This window comes from Prionailurus viverrinus, chromosome B4 (genome assembly GCF_022837055.1).
Source record: "Prionailurus viverrinus isolate Anna chromosome B4, UM_Priviv_1.0, whole genome shotgun sequence".
Lineage (NCBI taxonomy): Eukaryota > Metazoa > Chordata > Mammalia > Carnivora > Felidae > Prionailurus > Prionailurus viverrinus.
Genome location: NC_062567.1, coordinates 3,415,519 through 3,437,194, shown reverse-complemented (window position 1 = coordinate 3,437,194; position 21,676 = coordinate 3,415,519). Strand labels below are relative to the sequence as shown.

At 53.8% G+C, this 21,676-nt stretch overlaps 1 protein-coding gene across 14 annotated transcripts in view; it reads left to right on the top strand.

The window, feature by feature from the left end:
* Nucleotides 1-20,810, top strand: part of SFMBT2 (Scm like with four mbt domains 2) — a 226,543-nt gene extending 205,733 nt beyond the window's left edge. For 9 of the 14 annotated variants that reach the window (XM_047866407.1, XM_047866402.1, XM_047866409.1 and 6 more), the window contains 5 exons: nt 5,995-6,170; nt 8,674-8,840; nt 9,096-9,359; nt 10,331-10,459; nt 19,348-20,810. In XM_047866407.1, the coding sequence (XP_047722363.1) occupies nt 5,995-6,170; nt 8,674-8,840; nt 9,096-9,359; nt 10,331-10,459; nt 19,348-19,488 (877 nt within the window). In that variant the 3' untranslated portion in view covers nt 19,489-20,810. Of the gene's footprint in view, nt 1-5,994; nt 6,171-8,673; nt 8,841-9,095; nt 9,360-10,330; nt 10,460-11,514; nt 11,800-11,823; nt 12,620-13,518; nt 14,037-16,175; nt 16,214-19,347 lie in introns of those variants that run through there. The other 5 variants (XR_007153923.1, XM_047866410.1, XM_047866413.1 and 2 more) reach the window with 5 other exon arrangements.
* The last annotated feature ends 866 nt before the right edge of the window (nt 20,811-21,676 follow it).

Genomic DNA, 21,676 nt, shown 5'->3' with positions numbered 1-21,676 from the left:
TTGTTCATTTTTACGTTGGGCACTTGCTGTCCTGAAAATGTATACCGTAAACAGTACAGGAAGCAGGTGGCTGAACCGGTTTGTGGAGCCTGGAGTTCTGCGTGTGCCTAATTGAGTTCATGAGGTTATGGGCGTGGTGGTGATCTGGTTCAAACACAGATCAGTTGAGGATGTTCGGAATTGGATCGGGTCTTTCTGAAAATAATCACCCCTCTCCCCAATGTGTTGCTCGTAATGATTAGAGTTCTCATTAATTGAAATGCAGGAATCGAGAAAGAAGGGAGAGGTGTCTGAGGGGTTGAGTTTCATAAGACCGAAAACCAGTGACCCGGTGTGTCGACCGTAGTTTTGGCGATCGAGACGTGACCGTGAAGGAGAGGCTGTCTTCTGGAGGAGATCAGGATCATACCTTTTTGGTGCTAACGACAAGAGTGATCTCCCCACAACATCTGAAGCTTTTCTGTTTCTGCGGAGTTAAATTCTCCCTTCAGTACTCGAGGATGTGAATTCAGCTTGACGGAGTAGAATCTCGTTTTCTATTCTCACACTCCTGTCGCTCCCTCCCAAGAGTTTGCTAAAAGGTCCCGCTCTGGGTCCGTTTGAGAGTGAGTACTAGAACTCATGCCAAATGGAAGTCATCCCCCTTGGACCGTACTGATATTTTCACATGGATCATTACAGGATTGTGGGTTGTTTTCAGTCTGTATTTCCTGTTGACTCAAAATCCATTTTGGGTTTCCTCAACTCCTGACTATTGAAAGAGACTTTTCCTAGTACCCTTGGGTTTCTGTCTTTCTGGGCCCTACCATAGTGCACTCCCATGTGGAAATAAATCCCTGCTCTAATGGGTAGGAAGATACCAGAAGGCCGTTCATACTTCCTTATTGATGTCAAGGAGGAAAAACCTTTTCTCTACCCTGTTATGTTCAGTCCCTGGGAGCCTGCAAATTAAACTGACAAAAGACAGATTATCAAGAGGAAAGACCATTTACTTAAGGAGCAGTGAATGCACAGCAGGCAAGGTACTTCGGGATGAGTAACTTGAAGGGGCAGTTAGAACAAATAGGTTCCTTTACGAAAGACAAATGAGTTTTTAGGAGAGCGAATGGGGGAAAAGAAAGTTTGTGAAAATGTTGCCTTACGCAGGCATGAAGCAGTCTTTGTGTCTTCTTCATGGTCATGAAACTCCTGAGAAGGGGTTTACGGTAGGTTTACTCTGGTCTCTCCCCTGGGGTTAGAAGCCACTCCAAAGAGGGAATTTAATGGTGGTCCTCATTTCTCAGAAGTGTCTGCTTTTAGTCAGATAACGGGAGCTGTGAGCCAGCTGCTTTCTGCGTCCGTTGAATCCCAAACATCTTTATCTAAAAATAATCTCCGGACTCCGGGCTTCTGAGTGCGTCCCCGCGGTGGCGGCCACGAAGTGTGTCCCTCAGGGGTCCCTCCAGTAATGCGGAGGTGCTAAGGGAACGGGGTGAAGGAGTCTTAAAAATGACGGAGTCGAAGCTCCTCCGTGGACTGTTGCTCCTGCAGATCTTCCTGTGGCTCCCTCCTTCCCCACCTTTCTTACCTTCGTCACTTCCGACCCGCTGATCTTCTACTTCCTTTTTCCTTCCTGCCTCCCTCCCTTCTTTTCTTCCTTCCTTCCTTCCTTCCTTCTTTCCTTCCTTCCTTCCTTCCTTCCTTCCTTCCTTCCTTCCTTCCTTCCTCCTCTCCCTCTCTCCCTCCCTTTCTTCCTTCCTTCCCTCCCTCCTTCCTCCCTCCTCCTTTTCTTCCTTCCTTCCTTCCTCCTTTTCCTCCTTTTCCTCCCTTCCTCCCCTCCCTCCCTCCTTCTTCCCCTCCCTCCCTCCCTTCTTCCTTCCAAGATTGATCATAATGCCAGGAGTTCCCTTCTGTGTACTAGCCTGATGGCCTCTTTCAATATTCTCCTCTGTTTCTTCACAGAACTTGTACTCTGTGCTTTAAAAACCTTACCTTGTGTTGGGTTTAGGACAGGTCTGCTGGGCCACTTAATAAATTATGTGGCCGAGTGTCCTTCCCTCCAGACACGCACTGCCAGGCTGTAGCAGAGAGCTTCCTCCTGTGCCCTTGAGCTGCTCTCCTCACACGTCTCCCCACGAAGGCCTGTCGTTGGCCTGCTGTTCTTACACCTTTCGTGGCGGGGAGAGCTTCAAAGCGGGCTCCGCTTTCTCCTGCGGTCAAGACTGGTGAGGGGGCCAGGACGTGGCGGTGGAGCCCCCCTGGTGCCCTGCGTGCTGCCCTCCTGCCTCTCCACGTCTGTCGGACCTACTGGCACCTGTCTGTCCCGGGAGGCCCTAAGGATCAGAGGGATGGACACGTGGTGCGGAGTCTTGGAGGAAATAGAAACGACAGCACCCCAGAAACGCAGGTGTCCCACTAGACCCCAGCCACTGCGTCAAATCTTAGGGCCGCCTTTTGCCTCTGTTTTCGGTAGGCCGGTATCTCTGCGTGTTGAGTGCGTCCTTGTGAAAAAAGAGTCGTGTGAACAATCGCCCTCACGTGTGGACCGACTCCAGACAAGCCAGGATCTTGGTCCGGGCTGGGGCTGTGAGGTCCAGATAGCTTGTTTTCCACATCACCCCAAAAATCCCACCGGACGGGGTGCCTGGGCGGCTCAGCCCGTTAAGTGTCCGACTCTTGGCTTCTGCTCAGGTCGTGGCCTCACAGTTCGTGAGTTCGCGCCCCGCTCTGCAGGGCCCGCTCTCGCCTTTTGCTTTCCCGTATTTGCACGCCGGCCAACACACAGCGGGCACAGCTGGCCCTCACGGCCTTCAGGCCCCGCTATGGAACCAGTCCCCCCGTGCACACGTCCTCTGCGTCCCGCTCAGAGCTCAGCAGACGCCAGCACAGGGCTGCCTCTGCCCTGCCTCTCCCTCTCCACCTGGCACAGACCGGGATCCTTTTAACGAAGGACGACCCTGGAGACAACAGCTGAGGGAGAGGGAGGGAGCAGGATGGGGCGGGGGAGGGACCGTGGCCCCCGGGCGTCTCCGGAGTCAGAATGGCCCCCGTGGTGGTTCCGCATCGGGCCCGAGTGGATGGACGCATGTGCCCGGGAGCGGAGAGGGCCGCAGCTCCTGCAGCTGGGGGGACCCTCTGGGGGCCAGCGGTGCGGGCCAGCTGTGAGCAGCTCTGCCAGCGGTGGGGGCATCGTGGCGTCCGCCCTGTGCCAGGACACGGTGGCCCCACCAGGCCTCCCCAGCCCGCTCACCTTCCCCCCCACCGGCTCCCTCCCTCCCCCCGTCATGGCTTTTCTTTCTTTTTTTTTTTTAATAATAGAATCATTTAAAGTTTATTTATTTTTGAGACAGAGAGAGACAGAGCATGAACGGGGGAGGGCCAGAGAGAGGGAGACGCAGAATCCAAAGCGGGCTCCAGGCTCTGAGCTGTCAGCACAGAGCCCGACGCGGGGCTTGAACCCACGGGCCGCGAGATCGTGACCCGAGCCGAAGTCGGCCGCCCAACCGACCGAGCCACCCAGGCGCCCCCATCATGGCTTTTCAATAGAGCTGTTCCAGAAGGGCAGGGAGGGGAGAGCATTCCTTCGCTGGCAAACCATCCTGTAATTCTGTTTTTGCAAATTTAGATTCGCGTTTCCTAACCACAAAAGGTTTGCGGACACGCCTGCTTCCTCGGAGTCGTCCCGAACTAGAAGGGAGGAAAAAGCCGCCCCTTCGCCATTTCCCATGGACACTTGTTCTCGTCCCCTTAACATCCCTCTAACGTGTTTCTGGAAGCCTCTGCTTTGGAATTTGGAGGCCTGGGAACCTCTGTCTTTGGGCCCTACTTACACGGTTTGAATTCGGACCCCAGTTTTCACATTTGTCCTGCTTTTTTTACTTTAAAATCATTTTACTTATTTTCACTTTTTTTTTTTTTGCTGTTTTGAAGTTTGTTTATTTTTGAGAGAGAGACAGCGTGTGCACGGGCACAGGGGAGGGGCAGAGGGGGTGGACGGAGAGGATCCCAAGCAGGTGCCCCAGTGTATCATTGTATTTTTTTAAGAGACTTCAAGAATCTTGATATCGAGCTCTTTAAAGGAGAGCACCCTAGGGCTACCAAAATTGTGGTGGGAAGGGTGCTGGGGGACTCAGTCGGTTAAGCATCCGACTTCAGCTCAGATCACGATCTCGAAGTTTGTGGGTTCGAGCCCCACGTTGAGCTCTGTGCTGACAGCTCAGAGCCTGGAACCTGCTCGTGCACTGGCTCTGTCTCTCTCAAAAATAAATAAACATTTAAAAAGTGTTAAAAATCATAGTGGGAAAAAACTTCCAGGGATGTCACATCCGTGGCATGTTTTTATTCTGCCTCCCCCAGAACCTTAGCGGTATGCTGTGTCCACAGAATTGTGCTGGGTTTATTATGAAGCACGACAAAAGCCATGGGCAAGAACTAGCCACAGGTGAACCACAGAGCCCTGTTCAGGGCTGTGTGACTTAAAGCATGAGCTTATCTACAAAGAATTGCTTTTTAGTTCTTCCTACACGGAAAGCCATGCTTGGCACTTCAGAGAAATATAACAGCAATCAGTAGAGAAGGGCTGGGGTTAGAAAGACCAGAGAATGAACACAAAGGCCAGATTTTTCAAGTTAGAAGTTAATTTTTTTGGCTATGGATACTGTAAAAGAAATGATATTGTGAGGGGGTAGTATGCTCCGGGACTTCAGAATTGTAGAAAGAAAACCAAGCTGAAATAAACCCAGAATCAGTTTATCCTATTTATTTCTATCACTGCATTATTCTCAGGGAACCAGATCTAGGTTTTGAGTGTAATATTTAAAAAAATTTTTTTTTTCACATTTATTTCATTTTGAAACACAGAGTGTGAGTGGGGGAGGGGCAGAGAGAGGGAGACACGGAATCCGCAGCAGGCTCCAGGCTCCGAGCTGTCAGCACAGAGCCCGACGTGGGGCTTGAACTCACGAACCGCGAGGTCGTGACCTGAGCTGAAGTCGGACGCTCAACCGACTGAGCCCCCGGGTGCCCACCGAACGCAGTAATTTATTCGCAAATTACAAAAGCGATGCTCTCCTTACGTTACGCTGCTTGCACGAACTGCGTGGTAGTCCCTCTGTTTTGTGACGGACTTTTGGAAACCCCGAAACACAAATGGGCTCTGCAGGTTTGGGAGGTTTGGCCCATCCCAAGTGCAAGGGCAGCATTGGCCTACTCGGTGGTTCATGCCTCTGGATTTTGGCCTAGTTTCCAAAGACTAACGCGAGTGTCACCTGCCAGAGAGCCTGCTGTTCTCCTGGAAAAGAAATTGTGCGAGATTTCAGCTTGAAAGTTAGGGGTGCATGAAGGGCACAGTTGAAGAGGCCCCACGGTTTTGATGACTTCTTCGTGTAGGTGGGCTCTTGAGTTCCGCGATACGTCAGCTAAGACGCTGCCAGCTGAGAAGTTTATAATTGTTTTGTACCAGGGATATTTTAAAAAATGTGCTGACAGGTGATTCATCCAAGTGCTTGGAAGGGCCAGGCATTACTTACGTCATCATTGCCATAAATATTTGGATCAGGGCTTTGGTGCCCATTTTTGAAGAACAATCCATCCACCCTGCTTTCTAGAAGAAACGGTCTCTACTCTTTTGTCAGTGGCTTCACCGCCTGTGGTTTTCCTTGGGCAGGATAAAGATCTTTTTCCTCAAAAACGATGAGCAACATGAGACCATGTCTGGATTCCAGAAGCATTCTGGAACGTTCCATCACGTATCCCACAGAGAGAAGGCGCTAAGCAGACATCTTTGTGGAGGGGATTCTGTTACAGCCCTCAGTCACGTGCACTGGGCACGATGCTGGGCTTCCTTATAAATGCCGTGGTGAGCTCGGAGGAAACATAAAAACAAATGGCCCGCAAGTCCCACACGCTGTGCGATTTGTTGTTAGGAAATAAAGGGGCTGCTTTTGGAATCCGCCGTACGGAACAGGTCTGAGTAACTGTGCGGCCTCGCCGTTGCTTTTCCTTTCTTCCTTCCAGATACAGAGGCAAAACCTACAGGGCCGTGGCCAAGATCGTGCGGACGTCCGACCAAGTAGCGGATTTCTGCCGGCGGGTCTGTGCCAAGCTGGAGTGCTGCCCAAATTTGTTCAGTCCCGTGCTGGTTTCCGAAAACTGCCCAGAGAACTGCTCCATTCACACCAAAACCAAGTACAGTAAGTACAAACTACGAAAACAACACGGGTGTCTGGGCTTAAACCGTGGGGTAAGGGAGTTGGTCTTTTTTGTTTGTTTGTTTTTTTAACAACAACACTGCGGAGTGCTTTTCCACGGGAATTGCCACGGAAGAATTAAGATTCGCCGTGGTACGTGCTCACGTGTCTCCAGCCCAGGGGAAGGCAGGGACGGGCTGATTGACCCCAGAACGAATTCGCAGCGGCAGGCATTGCCCAGGAAGAAGTGAGAGTGCGTGTGCCGTGACTTTCAGGTGATCGGCTGGGTTTGGAAATGCTCTGGCTGGAAGGAGGGCTGGAGAAAGGCCTCAGCCTTTGTCTGCATGCACTGTAGCCGCTCCCAGACACCTGCACCTCGGATCATCTCGAGCTCTGCTGACTCCCCCATCCCTGCTTCTGCTCTTGTAACGTCTCCCCTGGGTTATCTCTGACCCGGGAGTGGCTGCATCCCCATCACGGTGGCCTGGAGCTCTGTTCCACCACCAGCCCACGTTCCAGCTGCCAGGATCCCACACCAGGCCCTCTGGAGTGTGGTCAGTGCTCCGGGAGCCCCAGCCAGTTGGGACTGATCGGCTTGTGTGTCCGAACCAGGAATTTGCACACCCTTGAGACACCGCTGAGTGTGAATTTCCTTGTAGTGTTCTCTCTGTATGTGCGTGTATATTCTAAATCCTGTTGTCCACTCCATCCCTGCTATAAGTCAGCGCCCTCCTCTGTCAGCTTGGAGCACACAGCCTCCACCCTCGTGCATGGGGAGGCAAAGGCACGTTTGTAGGGCCTGGTGAGGTCACCCTCCTGTCCGGAGACGCCTCATGTTACTTTTGGTGGGAGGAGGGACTCCCTGAAGCAGGCTTCAGGATCAGAAGCTTCCGGATCAGAAAGGACCTGACTGAGAGCTAAACCTGGCCTTGAATGTTGACCTTAAAAAATGGGCTTCTGTGCACTTCCAGATCAGGGGAACAAGAGAGGAGAAGCAGGTTACTACAGCTCAAATTAAGCATGACCAAAACGACTTACAGATTTTTCTGGGTCTGGTATGATAGGACATCAAAATTCTAAGATCGCTGGGGCAACTTAGAGTAAAGCCTGCTACAGGCTGAACCGATGCTCCAGGGGGAAGTGATAAACCGAGGCTCAGGGAGAACTAAGAGCAGAAAGGTCTGTGGTCACCCAGTGTGATCTCACGGCTCCCAAAGTGTGCCACACTTGCGTTTATGTCTGGTAAAACTGCTCTGATTCCTAGCATCTGGCTTCTAGAAAGCCAGACTGCACCTGGCTTGTCTTGCCCGCATGGGGTTCTTGGGTGCGAACAAATGCTTACCCACTTGTAACCGGTATCTAGGAGTAACCATGAGCCAGTAATCTCGCCACTTGGTCCCACTGGTCTCGTGTTGCATGTGAGGAAACTGAGGCCCGGGGCCAGACTTTTCCGTAGGAATACAGCAGCGTGGGCACCAGCGTGGAAACCACGGCTCCATCAAAGATCACGTGCTTCACCGTAACCCAGGAGCTGTGTGTTTTGGTGTTCTTCTCAGCTCCTTCCAACCATAGATAAAAGTTCCTTTTCTGCATTTGTTTTTTTTTTTAAATGCTTGTGTATTAATTTTGAGCAAAGGGGGAGGGGCAGAGAGAGAGAGAGAGAGGAGAGAGAATCCCAAGCAGGCTCCACCCTGTCAGCACAGAACCTGTCATAGGGCTCGGCCCCATGATCCATGAGATTGTGACCTGAGCCGAGATCAAGAGTCGGACGCTTAACCGATTGAGCCTCCCCCCCAGGTGCCCGTCTGCGTTTGGTTCTTTATGGAATAATGGGGGGTGGTCTTGGGGGACACTTGAGATTTTCAGCAGTGAGTCTTGATTGGGATTGTAATTGAAAACTGGATCCTTAACAGTGGTTTTAATGAGTTGATCACACATTGAATTTATAAAATATATCAATCATTATTGAAAGTTGGTAGATAATTTTCTAATGGGTGCTCTAAGCGTTAATGCAGACACACACCAAGACCGGGGTCAGTTTCTGCTGCGGCCTCTCTCTTTGGGCTTGCCAACGGCTGTCGTCTCTGTCCCCACGTGGCCTTCCCTCCGTGTGCACATTCCGAGTGTCTGTTCCTCTTCTTGTAAGCACACTGGTCCTGTGGATTAGGGCCCCTTTCTTCTGACCTCATTTACCTTAATCTCCTCCTTAAAGGTCTCCTCTCCAAATACAGTCACATGGGGGGTTAGGGCTCTAACGTTTGAATTTTCAAGACTGTCAGTAACACCCTCAGGATATGAGGGCATTGGAGGAACGTTCCTCCTGTGGAGGGAACAGGGAAACCCGAGGTGTACGTGAGATGCCGGATTTTATTGTTCCCAATGAAAGAATGATCCTTCTCTTCTTTCTCTCCTCCCCATCTTCCTCTTGTCTCTCTACTGTCTCTGTCCACCTCCGTGTGCGTGCGGGACCTTTAAAAAACCTTTTTGATCCTCTGACCCCTTGCAGCCTATTATTACGGAAAGAGGAAGAAGATCGTGAAACCCCCCATTGGGGAAGCCAGCGTCGAGGGCGGACCCCCGAAGCCAGCCAGACGCAGGAAACGGCGAAAATCCATGTTCGTGCAGAAGAAACGCAGGTCCTCTGCCGTGGACTTTGCCGCCGGCTCGGGGGAGGTACGTCCTGCTCAAAGCACCTCCCTGTGTTTGCCGGAGCTCACGGCCCCGGCCGGCCCCTGCGGCTGCTCACGGCCAAGGCCGCGGCTCCAAGTATACCGGGAGCCCTGCCTCTTCCTCGCGGAAAGCAGGCGCAGCCACTCAGCCACGCGGCCTGGGAGGGGGCTGCGACGGGGACCGAGGCGGGGACGGCGGGGTGGGTCAGCCGGGGGCTGGGGGGAGAAGCCGCCCTTCAGCGCCTGCCCTTGGCCCCAGGAGAGCGAGGAGGAGGACGCGGACGCCATGGATGAGGACACAGGGAGCGAGGAAACCGGCTCCGAGCTCCGCGACGACCAGACAGACACCTCTTCCGCCGACGTCCCCTCCACGCGGCCCCGGAGGGCCGTCACCCTGAGGAACAGCTCGGAGCCCGAGCGCCGGCCGCCCGTGGAGAGGCCACGAAGGGGCCGGAGGGCGCAGGCCGCCTCCTGTGCCGAGGGTGGGGAGCAGGGCGCAGCCGGTGGCCAGGACCCCGCAGAGGTGAGACCCACGGGCCCCCCCCCGGCTTGTTGGGGGGTGGGGGGCTGCCACAGCGTGTTGAAGGTCAAGGCCTTGATTCGGGGGTCCCTGTAAAAATACCAAAAGTGGGGCGCCTGGGTGGCTCAGTCGGTTAAGTGTCCGACTTCGGCTCAAGTCGTGATCTCACGGCTTGCGAGTCCTGAGTTCAAGCCCCGCATCGGGCCCTTCACGGGACGTGCAGAGCCTGCTTGGGATTCTCTCTCCTCCTCTCTCTCTAGCCCTTCCCTGCTCATGTGTCTCTCTAAATAAACAAACATTAAAGAAATTTTTTAACTAAAATACTAAAAGCAGTGGCAGCAGCTGCAGCGTGGCCCCCACATCCGGGCACAAGGCCTGGTGACGTCTGGAGTGGAGTTCAGAGGGAAGTCATGGCACCTTTTTCTCTGCAAGGTTTCACAGCCTCGAAGGATTCTCGTCAGGAGGACAGACAGAATAAGTCCTCAAGGTCCCCTGAACAGCAGGCTTTCCCTTCACGGAGGGGCCTCTGTGATGCTGTAAAATGTGAAAGCAGCGTATCCGGTCTTCCCCACGCCCGCTCAGCTGGAAGGCCATCCGCACCATCGTCCCCAAAATAAATGGGGAAAACCTGGCTGTCTCCTGTGCGTTCTCATACGCCCCACACCATCTCTCCTCGGTCGGAGACGCATCCTGGCTAAGCAGGCCCCAGACGTCCCGATGAACTTGGTTTTCAGCAACTGCTCCCACTGTGCCTTTGCTTGTTTGTTTAACCTCTAAAGGCACACAAGTCATTGGAGGCAAAGTCACAACCCAGATGAATTGCCAAGAAAGTCCCTAGAGACCGGCAGTTTCTGTGGGCCGTCCGGGTGCCCGGGGAGAGGCCAGAGGGAGGAAGAAAGTCCGGCTCGGGCCCACGGGGTTTCCTGAGCGTCCGTGCAGGGATGAAATGACCTCCCTACCCCTTCTCCCGTCAGGAAACAAAGCAAGAGGAGGAGGAGAGGCTGGTTCTGGAGAGCAACCCTCTGGAGTGGACGGTGACCGACGTGGTGAGGTTCATCAAGCTGACGGACTGCGCCCCCCTGGCCAAGATCTTTCAGGAACAGGTGTGCTTGTCCTCCTGCTGCATTTGTGACGTTTTGTTTGCTCTTCTGATTGAGCTGGCTTTCCGGCTCTGGCAGGGGAGAGGGTGCCTGCCTGTTACTGTGGGGGAAGAGGTGGGTGCCAACCCAGGTGCACACGTGATCCCCCCTGACACCTCTGGGGGGGGGGCTCCTTGCTGTCGAGGAAGTCCCCACTTGGTTTTCCCTGATACTCCCTTGTGGGGGCGCTGGTGGCCTGGGGTCATCTGGGCAGACTGGACATCAGGGCCCCTCGCCCGGCCTTTGCTGCTCTTGGAGGCGGGGGTCCTCTGTCCTGCAGGAAGGCCATTCTTGTCTAAAAGGTTTCTGCCTGCCGAGGCTCCCTTTTCCTCAGTCCTTTGGCTGAAAAGAGCAGGCTTCCGTGAGGCCCCTTGCCCTCAGGCACATTGGCATTTCGGGGGTTGCACGCTTCTGTAGCAATCGGTCTTGGCTGCAGAAGGCAGACGCACAACGAAGGCACGCCCCACCGTGCCCCAACTCAGGTCCCCAAGTCCCTGCCGGTCTGCCACCTTCTCTCTGCCATCCGTTTGATTCATAACATTCAGGGCTTTTGTTACATTTAGTGGGAGGCACAGGGAAAGGATGTGTGCTCACCTTCCCAGAGGTGGGAGCCCTTGTCCTGCTGTGTTTCGCGTGATGTTTTCATATTTTTTTCACTCTTGCATTTGTAGAAATGTCGACAACCCAGGGCATGTTAGGTGTTGTGCCAAAGGATGATGGATGATTGCATCAATCCTTTTTTTCTTTAGTTTTAATTTTTTTAATGTTTATTTTTGAGAGAGAGAGAGAGAGAGAGAGAGCATGAGCGGGGCGGGGGGGGGGGGCGGGGACAGAGAGAGAAGGAGACACAGAATCTGAAGCAGGCTCCAGACTGTGAGCTGTCAGCACAGAGCTTCACACAGGGCTTGAACTCATGAACCACGAGATCATGACCTGAGCCGAAATTGGATGCTAAACCAACTGAGCCACCCAGGCGCCCCGGATAACATCTATCCTTTAATGGCGTTTTGACTCTGCAGGTGAGACGATCGTAATGAGCCGAAACGTAAGACATGCTATGAGCCGCGCGGGAAAGGAGGGATTGGGTTCCATTGCCCCTTAAATGGGTATGGAAACAGGTTGCCCCTCTGGACCTGTGCCACCAGGCTGCCCCCGGCCTCCTACGGAAGCGCCAGGTGGAGCCCGTGACTTACGCCGCCGTGTTCCCTCCACGTCTCATGTTGTCTCGCCATGTATAAATATCCGTCTTTCAGGACCTGGCATTTAAAAAAAAAATAACTGTTTACCATCTAATCAATTAAAGATGTGTCTATCCCGTGCTTTTTTAGAGTATGCAGACGGATGCTCTGGAAAGAAAGTAACTCAGGCATTAAATCAGGAAGAGAAAAGAAAGGCCTCTGATTCTGCATGCACCCAGTGTCTCCCCCAGATTGTCTTCCAGGCCCGCTGTGTAAAAAGCAAATTAATGTGGTTCCCAGCTCCTCCTGGGAGAGGGTAGCACTTCACACATTCAAAGGTTGCCGACTGGTCGACCACCAGAGTCTCCTTGTAGACACCCAGCAAGTGCACGTGAAGGAGGGAGCGGTGGCCACAGGGGAGGGTCACCTTGCTGTGTGACATTATCAGCACTTCCTCTCTGAGGGACCAGAAAAGCAGGAAAGAGGAAGAAGCTGCATCACATGTAGAGAACTGGGCCATGAGTGTGTCCCTTCGTTCAAAACACACAAACAGGGGACAGTTACAGCCACCACGAGGGCTGGCACGATTTGGAGCATCTCAACCCTGAAAACAAGAATAAAGCAGTGGGTTGAACCCCGGCTAAGAGCGTTGCCTAATGCAGTGTTTTCCCAGGCTGCTGTTGGCCCGTAGTGACACCGCGAACAAGGCATTGCATTCGAGTGCGTGCCGCGTGCTGATGACCCAAAGCTTAACGTGTGGATCTCTTTGCTCGTGTGTTCTTTCCGTGTACATCGACAGGGCATCTGTTTATGGGTCTTAAGATATTCAAAAGGTAGGTGTAGAAGGTGGTATTCTAGATTATCTGCAGTTGTGCGTTTTTTTGTTTTTTTTTTTTTTTTTTTTTTTTGCTTTATTTCATCTGTAGACCCAAATGCCCAGTTTTGACTGAGAAACGCTTTTCACCTGGGCTCTGGGCAGAGCAGAGCACAGAGCTCCCCTGCTCAGTTATGGCTGAGCAGCACTGTGAGGGGCCACCAGGCTCGAGTGGGATTGTTTTTACAGGTTTCTTTTTTTTTTTTTAAGTTTTTGTTTTGAGACAGGGAACAAGCAGAGGAGGGGCAGAGAGAGAGAGAGAGAGAGAGAGAGAGAGAGAGAGAACCCCAAGCAGGTTCCACATTGTCCGTGAAGAGCCTGATACAGGGCTCGATCTCACGAACCGTCGGATCATGACCTGAGCTGAAACCAAGAGTCAGACGCTTACCCGACTGAGCCACCCAGGCGTCCCTACAGCTTTCTAATACTAAGCAAGAAAGTGAAAACAAAGCTGACTTGGGAAAAAGGCTCAAATAGTACAGATGCTGAGTTATCCTTAATTGTCCTTCTGAGACCAGCTTATTATGGTTATCTCAGGAAGTTTCCGGTCTTCCCAAGCTAACATGTCTGAGAAATGAAGCATGCCTGGTACGTTAGCACTTCTAGAACCAGGCAGTGGGCAGGGCCCTGTCTCCAATTTCTCTTCTTACGTTGGTTAAAAGCTTGGTCGTACAGGGGCGCCTGGGTGGCGCAGTCGGTTAAGCGTCCGACTTCAGCCAGGTCACGATCTCGCGGTCCGTGAGTTCGAGCCCCGCGTCGGGCTCTGGGCTGATGGCTCAGAGCCTGGAGCCTGTTTCCGATTCTGTGTCTCCCTCTCTCTCTCTGCCCCTCCCCCGTTCATGCTCTGTCTCTCTCTGTCCCAAAAATAAATAAACGTTGAAAAGCTTGGTCGTACATACCTACTTATTTAACTCTTATAGGCAGAACAATAGGTAAGCTTTTAATTGATAATAGCCTTGTTCTTATTTCAGATTTCTCATTAGGCCTTCCACCCCCACCCCCGTCACCATAATACGCTGTTGCCCTCTGTGCTATCTGAAGTGTGTGGGATTCGAGTCCTTTTCCATTCGATCAGGCCCGTAATTACGAATTTTTGTGTGTTTGTTCTATCATCGTTGAGCCCAAGTGCCATGGTCATGATTCGGTGAGGCCTCCAGTGGGTCAGGCCAGCCAAGGCCTCGTGGCCAGCCACGAGCTTTTAGACGGCCCCAAGGAGCCAGCAGGCGGCTCTTCAGCAGCGCGGGAGAAAAATCACAGGGCGGGATGGTGATCGCTACATTCAGAAGCCGTCACAACCCGCTGACACAAAGTATAAACTACCCATTACCGGAAGGCCCGCCTTTAATTCTGAAATGTTACGGCAACAGCTTAAAACATCCACGCTCTGTAATTTCGTGCTGCGAACATGTACATTGCACGGTAAAACTCCACGCGTCTATAACTGAGAGAAAAACCCACAAAACTCTTAAATAAAATATTGCCTCTTTATACACCTCTTATGAAGCAGAGACACATATGATAAGCAGACTCCCCCAACGAGTGATTCACTTCGATGAAAGAAACTCGGGGTCGTTGACAGCTTATGGACTATGCTGTCTGCTCTCTGGTTCCGTAGACCTGAATGTCCCTGCTGAGGACCTGCTCCGTACCCAAATAAATTTAATTTTGTGTGTGCTGGGCCTTCTCTTTCCTGTTGAGTGTTTTACCAGGGCTCCTTTCTCAAAAACCAGTAGTCTGTTTAGGGTCCTTTTCCGTGTTTCACATACGAGTGATTTGCCGGCAGCTCGGAAGTATGCAAGAGCGGAGCTATAGAAATGAAATCCGCGGCAGGGTCTGTAGCTACACGATCAGCGAGGAAGAGCTCACTTTTTTCAAACGAAAACACAGGAAGCCGCCCGCGGGATGCGGGGTGGGCTTCCTTCCCCGGCGCTCACGCCGGGTCGGTGAGCCTCGGGCCCGGGCTGGCTTCCGTCCCCCCGCTGTCCCCCGAGCCATGGGGCCGTCTGCGCACGGGAGAGCGTCGGGGGGCACCCGCAGCTTCGACGCCCCTGAGCCGCCACTGCGGCCCCTTCCCCTCCCGCGACCGTCTGATGGTCGGGTGGCTAAATCCAGCCCCTTGCAGCTGGACGCTTTGGTGTTCAGAAAGCAGGGGCGCCTTTTAACACTTGATCACGCGTCCGGCTGAAGATGAGAACGTGCAGGGCAGGAGATGGGTCGCACAGCGTCAGGGAGGATGGAAAACGAGAACCGAGGACGACAGCCAGAGGCCCCAAGGCGGCTCAGAGCCAACAGGCCGCACAGAACGCCTGCCCCGCCCGAGATACCAGCCCGCTTCCAGGTGACACGCAGGGCGCAAGGTCTCTGCGGTCAGTCAGACCGCCTCACCCCAGCCCTCCCGTGACCTTGGTCCTCCTGCACACTCACGTGTGTGCAGACGCATTCGGCCGGGTGTTTCTCCTCGCTCCGCGATGCCCAGTGCACCGGGGCTGTGCGCAGGGCACCAGAGAACACGAGTCGAGTGCACCAGCCCGTAGGAGGGTCCGTCCAGTGCAGCTGCCCACGCTTACGAAGCTCACACTCAGAGCGTGAACTCTCCACCCCTCAACCGCGGCCTCAAAGCTGAGACCTCTTTATTTATTACTTTTTTTTTTTAAGTTTATTCATTTAATTTGAGGGAGAGTGAAAGTGTGAGGAGGGGAGGAGCGAGGGAGAGAAAGAGTGAGACAGAATCCCAGGCAGGCTCCACACTGTCAGCACAGAACCCTGCTCGGGGCTCGATCTCACAAACCGTGAGATGATGACCTCAGCTGAAATCAGGAGCCGGATGCTTAACCAGCTGAGCCACCCAGGCGCTCCAAACCAACTCCTCCTCCTCCTCGGGCACGACACGGGGCAGAAGGAAGGAGGGCCTGGAAAGCACTCTCCCATTGGCTCTGCCCGTCTGCGGGACGAGTGAATGTGTGTTGGGGTGAGGGTGGAAGGGGCCGGGATCTGATAAAGGTCCAGAGGCCATCATTATGAACTTGCCCATCATTCTCGTTTGGTTTTCTTCTGCTGGAGCAGCTCTGTGCAACTTCCCCTTGCTGCACGGGCCCCGGAGGCCTGCCGGCCGGGGCAGGAGAACAGGCGATAACGGCCCCCGATTCTAGAGGCTTCCGGTCTCCCGGGGCCGATGGGCTCATCAACAGTCGTCAGCAGCAGTAAGAGCAGGGACTGGTGTGGTCAGAGCAGGGAGGCTGGGGGAGGGATTGCACAGCACCAGGCGATCCGCCGTCTCCGGAAGGAGACGGGGGATGTATACAGGGTGCTCCTGAGGTTTGTTCAGCCAAAGAAGAGCACCCACAAGGGCAGGACAGGGAGCGACACGGTTCAGGCCGCGGCCCTGTAGCAGCTGGTGGGTGCGGGGGTCTCACGGGGGCCCGAGAGAGCAGGCTTGGGCGTGCCTCCACCGGCAGGTTTTCCCACGAGATGTCCCAGGAAAGAGACCATGTCCTCTGTCCAGCTCTGTAAAATAATTGGGCAGGGTCAGCCCTTATCTCGAGGCCTGAGTTTGCGCAGGAAATATTCGCGTGTGGATCGCGCGCTGAATGCTGTAGCAGACGCCTTGTGTCCTTGTTCACCCTTCCAGTGACCATCGAATTTGACCGGTGGCGATCCCCCTGACGGTGGTGGCACGGTTCATTCTAGGATCTCAGGATCGAGCACGGTTATCCCAACAGGCAGGTGGGTGGTGTTCGAGGAGTAGTTTACTGAGGCGGATGCGACTCTCCAGAACGGAACTGGCGGGTGAAAGGCGCTGTAGCACCCCCAGGATAAACGCTTCGGCCGTATCGGAAGGAATCTGGAGTGTGGCCTTTAATGTAAGCACTGCATTCACTCCCGGTGTCTGCTCTCCGTCGGCAGAAGCCCTGCTAGGCTTAGAACAGGCGAAGTGAAGGGCTGTCGTGAGGTTTCTATTTGGGGATTGCAGACCTCAGCTCGCCCTCCCCGCTAGCTGTGAGTTTTCATTTTGAGGATATTTGCGGCTCAATGCAATTGACCCTCACCTGCCTTATTTCTTCCCACGTGAGGTCTCCACAAAAGAATGCGGAGTCTTTGGGGAGCTGAGGACAGCCTGGTGGAGGCATGTCCAGAAACACCAGAAGTATGCGTCCCAGTTCACCCGGCGGACGGCAGGCACGTCGCTCGGGATAGGAGCCACATGGCTCTGTTCACAGCACCTGTGCTTTAACCTGAACGTTGCAAACCCCCTCCCCCCCCGCCACCAAACGCATGTGTTGAAATCCTGTCTTCCAAGGTGATGGTGTTAGGAGGTGGGGCCTCCCTTTCAGCCCCTCGTAACTTCCCTGCCTGCTAATCCATGCCAATACGTTGTGGCCAAAATCAGCGGGCAGGTGTTCGAATCCTACAATGTGACCTCTGTGCCTAACGCCCTTTGGCGACTTCTGGTCGCACACCTTAGAGGAAGTCCCAGTTTCTTCTCTGGGCCCATCTCAGCTTTACCTTCCGCGTCTCTGCGCCTTCCCTGAATACATGCTTTCTCAAACTACTGGTCTTCCTTGGGTCCCTCCTCCTTTTCATGAGTCTCCTCGGCCCCTTTGGTATAAGTTCAGGCATCGCTGGTCCCTGAGACATTTCCTGACTCCTATAAGGCTGGTCACGTTCCCGTCCGTTAGTGCGAATAGCTGTGTCCACGCTTTAATCTCTCTGTGTTGTGGTGGTCTGTTCAACGTAATGGCCTCCCTTGAGATTCCTACTCTCCTGGAAGGGAGTCTTTGTTTTGTTTATGCGGTAATTGCAGAGGTCGTCAGAGTGCCTGGCCCTGAGTAGGTGTTCAGGAAACACTTGCTTGTTGAGTCCATAGATAAGGGACATCCTCCATTCAAATGTGGTGCGTGCATATGGCAGCCACCTTCACCGACTTGGTCTGTAGAGAGTTACAGAAGCATTTTAGGGCTGACTTTCAATTATAATTGAATCCGTACGTCCAACGATGGCCATTATACTAAGTGGGCATGTTTAGAGCACAGTTTTCCCTCCAGAATTTAATATCAGAAAACCATGGGTCCCAGTTCCAATTTGGTCTCTAACAATGTGATCTTAGGTAGATCAGCCAGCTTTTTTTGGTGTTAATTTCCACCTAAAAATACTTCCCATCTCCTGAAACAAGTTTCTGTTCTGTTCTTCATTGAACGTAATGGTTACACCACCTCACGTGGTTTTGTAACATCATCGTGGTTCCTCCTCACAGTGTGTTTTTATGAGGCCCGTGATACTCACGAGACTTTGTATCCCGAGGCCTACGCCCTCTCTGTCGAGTTTTGATGGAATGTATGTGGCTTTGCCTCTGAAAACGGAGTTGGCTATACCGGTCCCAGGTCAGCGGCTACCACTGTTTATTTAGTTCATGACCTTGAGCAAGACACTGTTTTCTGGTACTTTGAGTTTGCTCTTACTCCAGTCGGAGTAGCGTCCGAAGAGACAAAGTAACATACAAGAGTACGATAGAAAAAGGGGAAAGTGCTATAAATAGAGCACCAAAAACTCACGGACACTTTCCTTCATCTCCTACTTTCAGTGTAAATTCAAGACTGATAGGTTTACTTCGGGGTTCGGTAAGGTCCAGTTTGAGTCTTGGTTGAGATGAGGCTTGTGTAATTGAGACATCAGAAGCTGCACTCGCATTGATACTTGTAAAATTAACGCTCAATTTTTACGGCCTCCGCACTCCGCAGGGATTATTAGCACACGAAGGTGGCTTTTGAAACTGATCATGTTGGTCTTCCCAAGGTCAACGCTTTCTGTTTCTTTGCTTTTGATATTTTGAAGACCGCTGAAGACACCATCATTTTAAGAAAATAAGCTTCTGTGTAGCTCATGGCCCACGATGTCCGCGACCTCACAAGCGCGTGTACGGTCGCATGACTGTTAAGTCTCTGTGGCTTATGGTGCCTTGGGTTCGCTGCTTCTCCAGATGGCAGGAATTTTGGCGCGGAGTTCATTTTATGCTCTCCTTCTACCATGGGTCTGTGTCGTTACCTTGTGTTACTTCCCCGGAACATGAGAAGCCTCTTACTTCTTCTGGAACATGAAGACTGCCTTGGCAGATAGGAAGAAGGGATTGCGCTTCAACTCAGTACCCCAGTCAAACAACGTCTCCATAAATAAACCCAGTTGTGACAGTAGGGGCAGAGATGTCCGTCAGGGTGATCGTAAAGTGTTGGGGTGAGCCTCGGTCCCCTCCTCCTGTGGTGAACGCGACTTCACAGGCTCTAATGAACATCTTCCTCGTGTAGACCCCGTGCATGGCTGTAGAGAGCTAACTAACGCAAAGCTGGGAGGGGGACCTTGTACGCCTCACTCTGGGGGATGTGGGCGTGCAGACGGAGACGTGTGCCATGGTGTGCATCTACGTACCTGAGTTTTCCTCAAGGGAAAGCTGTTCTGGGGGGCCGCTCACCTCTACGGCGTCTTCTTGCCCATCCCGATGGTGAAAGTTCAGACCTGGGTAAGAAAGAGAGAGTTGCTGCTTTTCGGAGACAGCTCTTTTCTAGTGCTCACGTCAAGTCATGGCAGAACACGGGAGGGCCCGGGGCAGGGGTCGGGGGGTGGGGTGCTCTCCCAGCAGGAGGCCATCTCCTTGAGAAGGACGAGATCCTGCAGTGGTTTCCCTCTTCCGCCTCTTCACCCCCACCAGCCACCCCTCACGCCCTTTGGCCCCCAGGACCAAGCCCGCCATGGCAGATACCTTCCCTTGGCGCCCGGTGTCTCGGCTCTAACGTGGCTTTGTCTCCTGGCAGGACATCGACGGTCAAGCGCTCCTGTTGCTGACTCTTCCCACGGTGCAAGAATGCATGGAGTTGAAGCTGGGGCCCGCCATCAAGCTGTGCCACCAGATCGAGAGAGTTAAAGTGGCCTTCTACGCCCAGTACGCCAACTGACGCTGCCCTCTTGGGAGGTGACCCGTTCTCTTGGGATGCGGCGTCCTGGGAAGGTTTCGAGACTGAAGCTTTACTTTGCTGGGCGACGCGCGATGGTGCGTATACAAGACAGGGCCGAAAAGCAAGGAGCGTGGAGGACCTCTTCGCCCCCCAGCCTGTTTGACGTCGCCGCGATTTCAGGCCCGCCCGCTACCACAGCGGTGGCTTCTGGACAGCGTCAGGCGCTGGAGGGCACCGAAGAGCTTCTCTGTACGTCCGCGTCTCCCATTTCTCCCGCCCGAGTCCAGGCAGCTCCCTGCAGACGCATTTCCTAAACCACGGCCCCGCTTTGCTTTGAAAACCAAGGCGCAGCTGATGTCTTTTTTGGATGTGTCCGAGGAGGGTGCCTGGCTGGGAGGTTTTCTGCAGTCATTACGGATGCTTCTTCCACGGCAACGCACACGTGGCTTTCGTGGCATGAATGTCCCCGCGGTCTGATCTTGGTGGCGGCTCAGTTCTCAGACGCACTTGCAGGCGATGTTTCAGGATGTGGTTACAGGAGGATGGGCTAGACCGTCCGTCATCGCCCGGCAGAGGTGCCTTTTAGGAAGGAGAGGCGATGAAGTGGTTCTCCCTGAGCGACGGACATCCGGAGCCTGTAGAGGGTTCCGTTTGCAGCCTTCTGTAGAACTTCACGTACTGCTAATGTTCTGATTTAATTGCGACCACATCGGGGAGTGACTCCTTTAGTCTGGTGGGAAATGCTGAGCTGTGGACTGAAGGCAGAGCTTAATGGCAGGAACGGGAAGAGGCTTCAGGAGGCTTTGAATAAACCATCCCCTCAGAAGGATCCTGTCCTGAATCCCTTGATGAGACTGGCTTCGAGCGCCCCTCGATGCGCCTGGCCCTGGGACGTCCCAGGAGGCGGGCGTTCCCCACAGGAATCCGGCAGTGACCCGGCCCAGCCCCGCTCTTCTTCCGCTGGCACGGCTGGCCACCAACTGCGATCTTGGGTGACCGGATCACTCTGGGACCCCTTGTCCCCGTCCTGCTCCTGCTGAGAGTCCCGATCTGCCAGCACGAGACACACAGTAGGTGAAAAAGAAGCGTGGTCTCCACAACGTGGAGTGCTCCCTGCAGCCCGCCCTGGCTGGGAGGCTGCTGATTTCTGGGGCAGTTTCCGTTAAATCGGTTCAGTCCCTGGAAGAGAGATCTCTGGCTCTGAGAATTGGCTGGGTTTTGGTGACCAGCACCCCCTCTGTGTGTGTGCCCGTGAGGGACCCAGTATGGTCACTCAAACCCAAACGGACTGCTCCCCCCTCCCCTCCCCCCCACCCCCACACGCTGCAGCAGGTGTCCAGATGCCTTTCGGAACGTGCGCGAGGAAAACTAAACCTTTAGACGTGTCCGGAGGCCGACACCGAGAGCAGAGGCTGCCCGCCCTTCGGTTACTCCTTTTTACCGTCCACCCTCCATCTTTTCTCCTTAATGAGAGTCTCAGCAGCGGGGGTGACCCCATGTGGTGGGCTTCTCAGCCGTCATATGTCGGCTACGTTTTTAAGGCATGATTCTCTGTCGGATTTCGCAGAGTGTGGTGACTGATGCCGACCTTTGTTACGAACATTCTGTCCTGGCTACCGATGCAGATGGAAACATATTTTGCAGGTGACTCTTTACTGTCTCCCCGTAGCTGATTTTTGCCACCAAGTTTTAAACATTTGGCAAGTGGCTCTGCCCGGGGCCCTGGGACGGAAGGGCCCCCCCGTGTCCCAACCCGGTGCTGCTGGCCGTGTTGTCGGGACAGAAGCGTCCGTGCTGACTGGCGCTCGGCCTGCAGCCAGGCTTCTCTCTCCTGAGCTGAAGTGTACCCCCCCTCGGTCCCCCGCCCCTGCCTTCTCAGCCACATGCTTGCGGCCTTAACCGTGGCTCAGCCTGGGGCACCCGCTGGAAAGGGTGTCCGTTGCGAGGTGTTTGGCATTTTCGCCGCGCTGACTCGCTTAGGACCCTTCACCATGGCCTTTTCAAGCCGAGCTGTTCCCATTGCGCTTGGAACCACGAAGGCATGTAGTGGCTGCAATGTGTCTTTGTACTTTTGGGACGAATGTGACCTTCTCGTGCCCTTTCAAGTAAAGGCGACATGGGAACAAGCAGCTGGAAGGTCCTTCCGCTGGTGGCCCGGGCAGGTCACGGCCACCACTGCGGGGGGCCT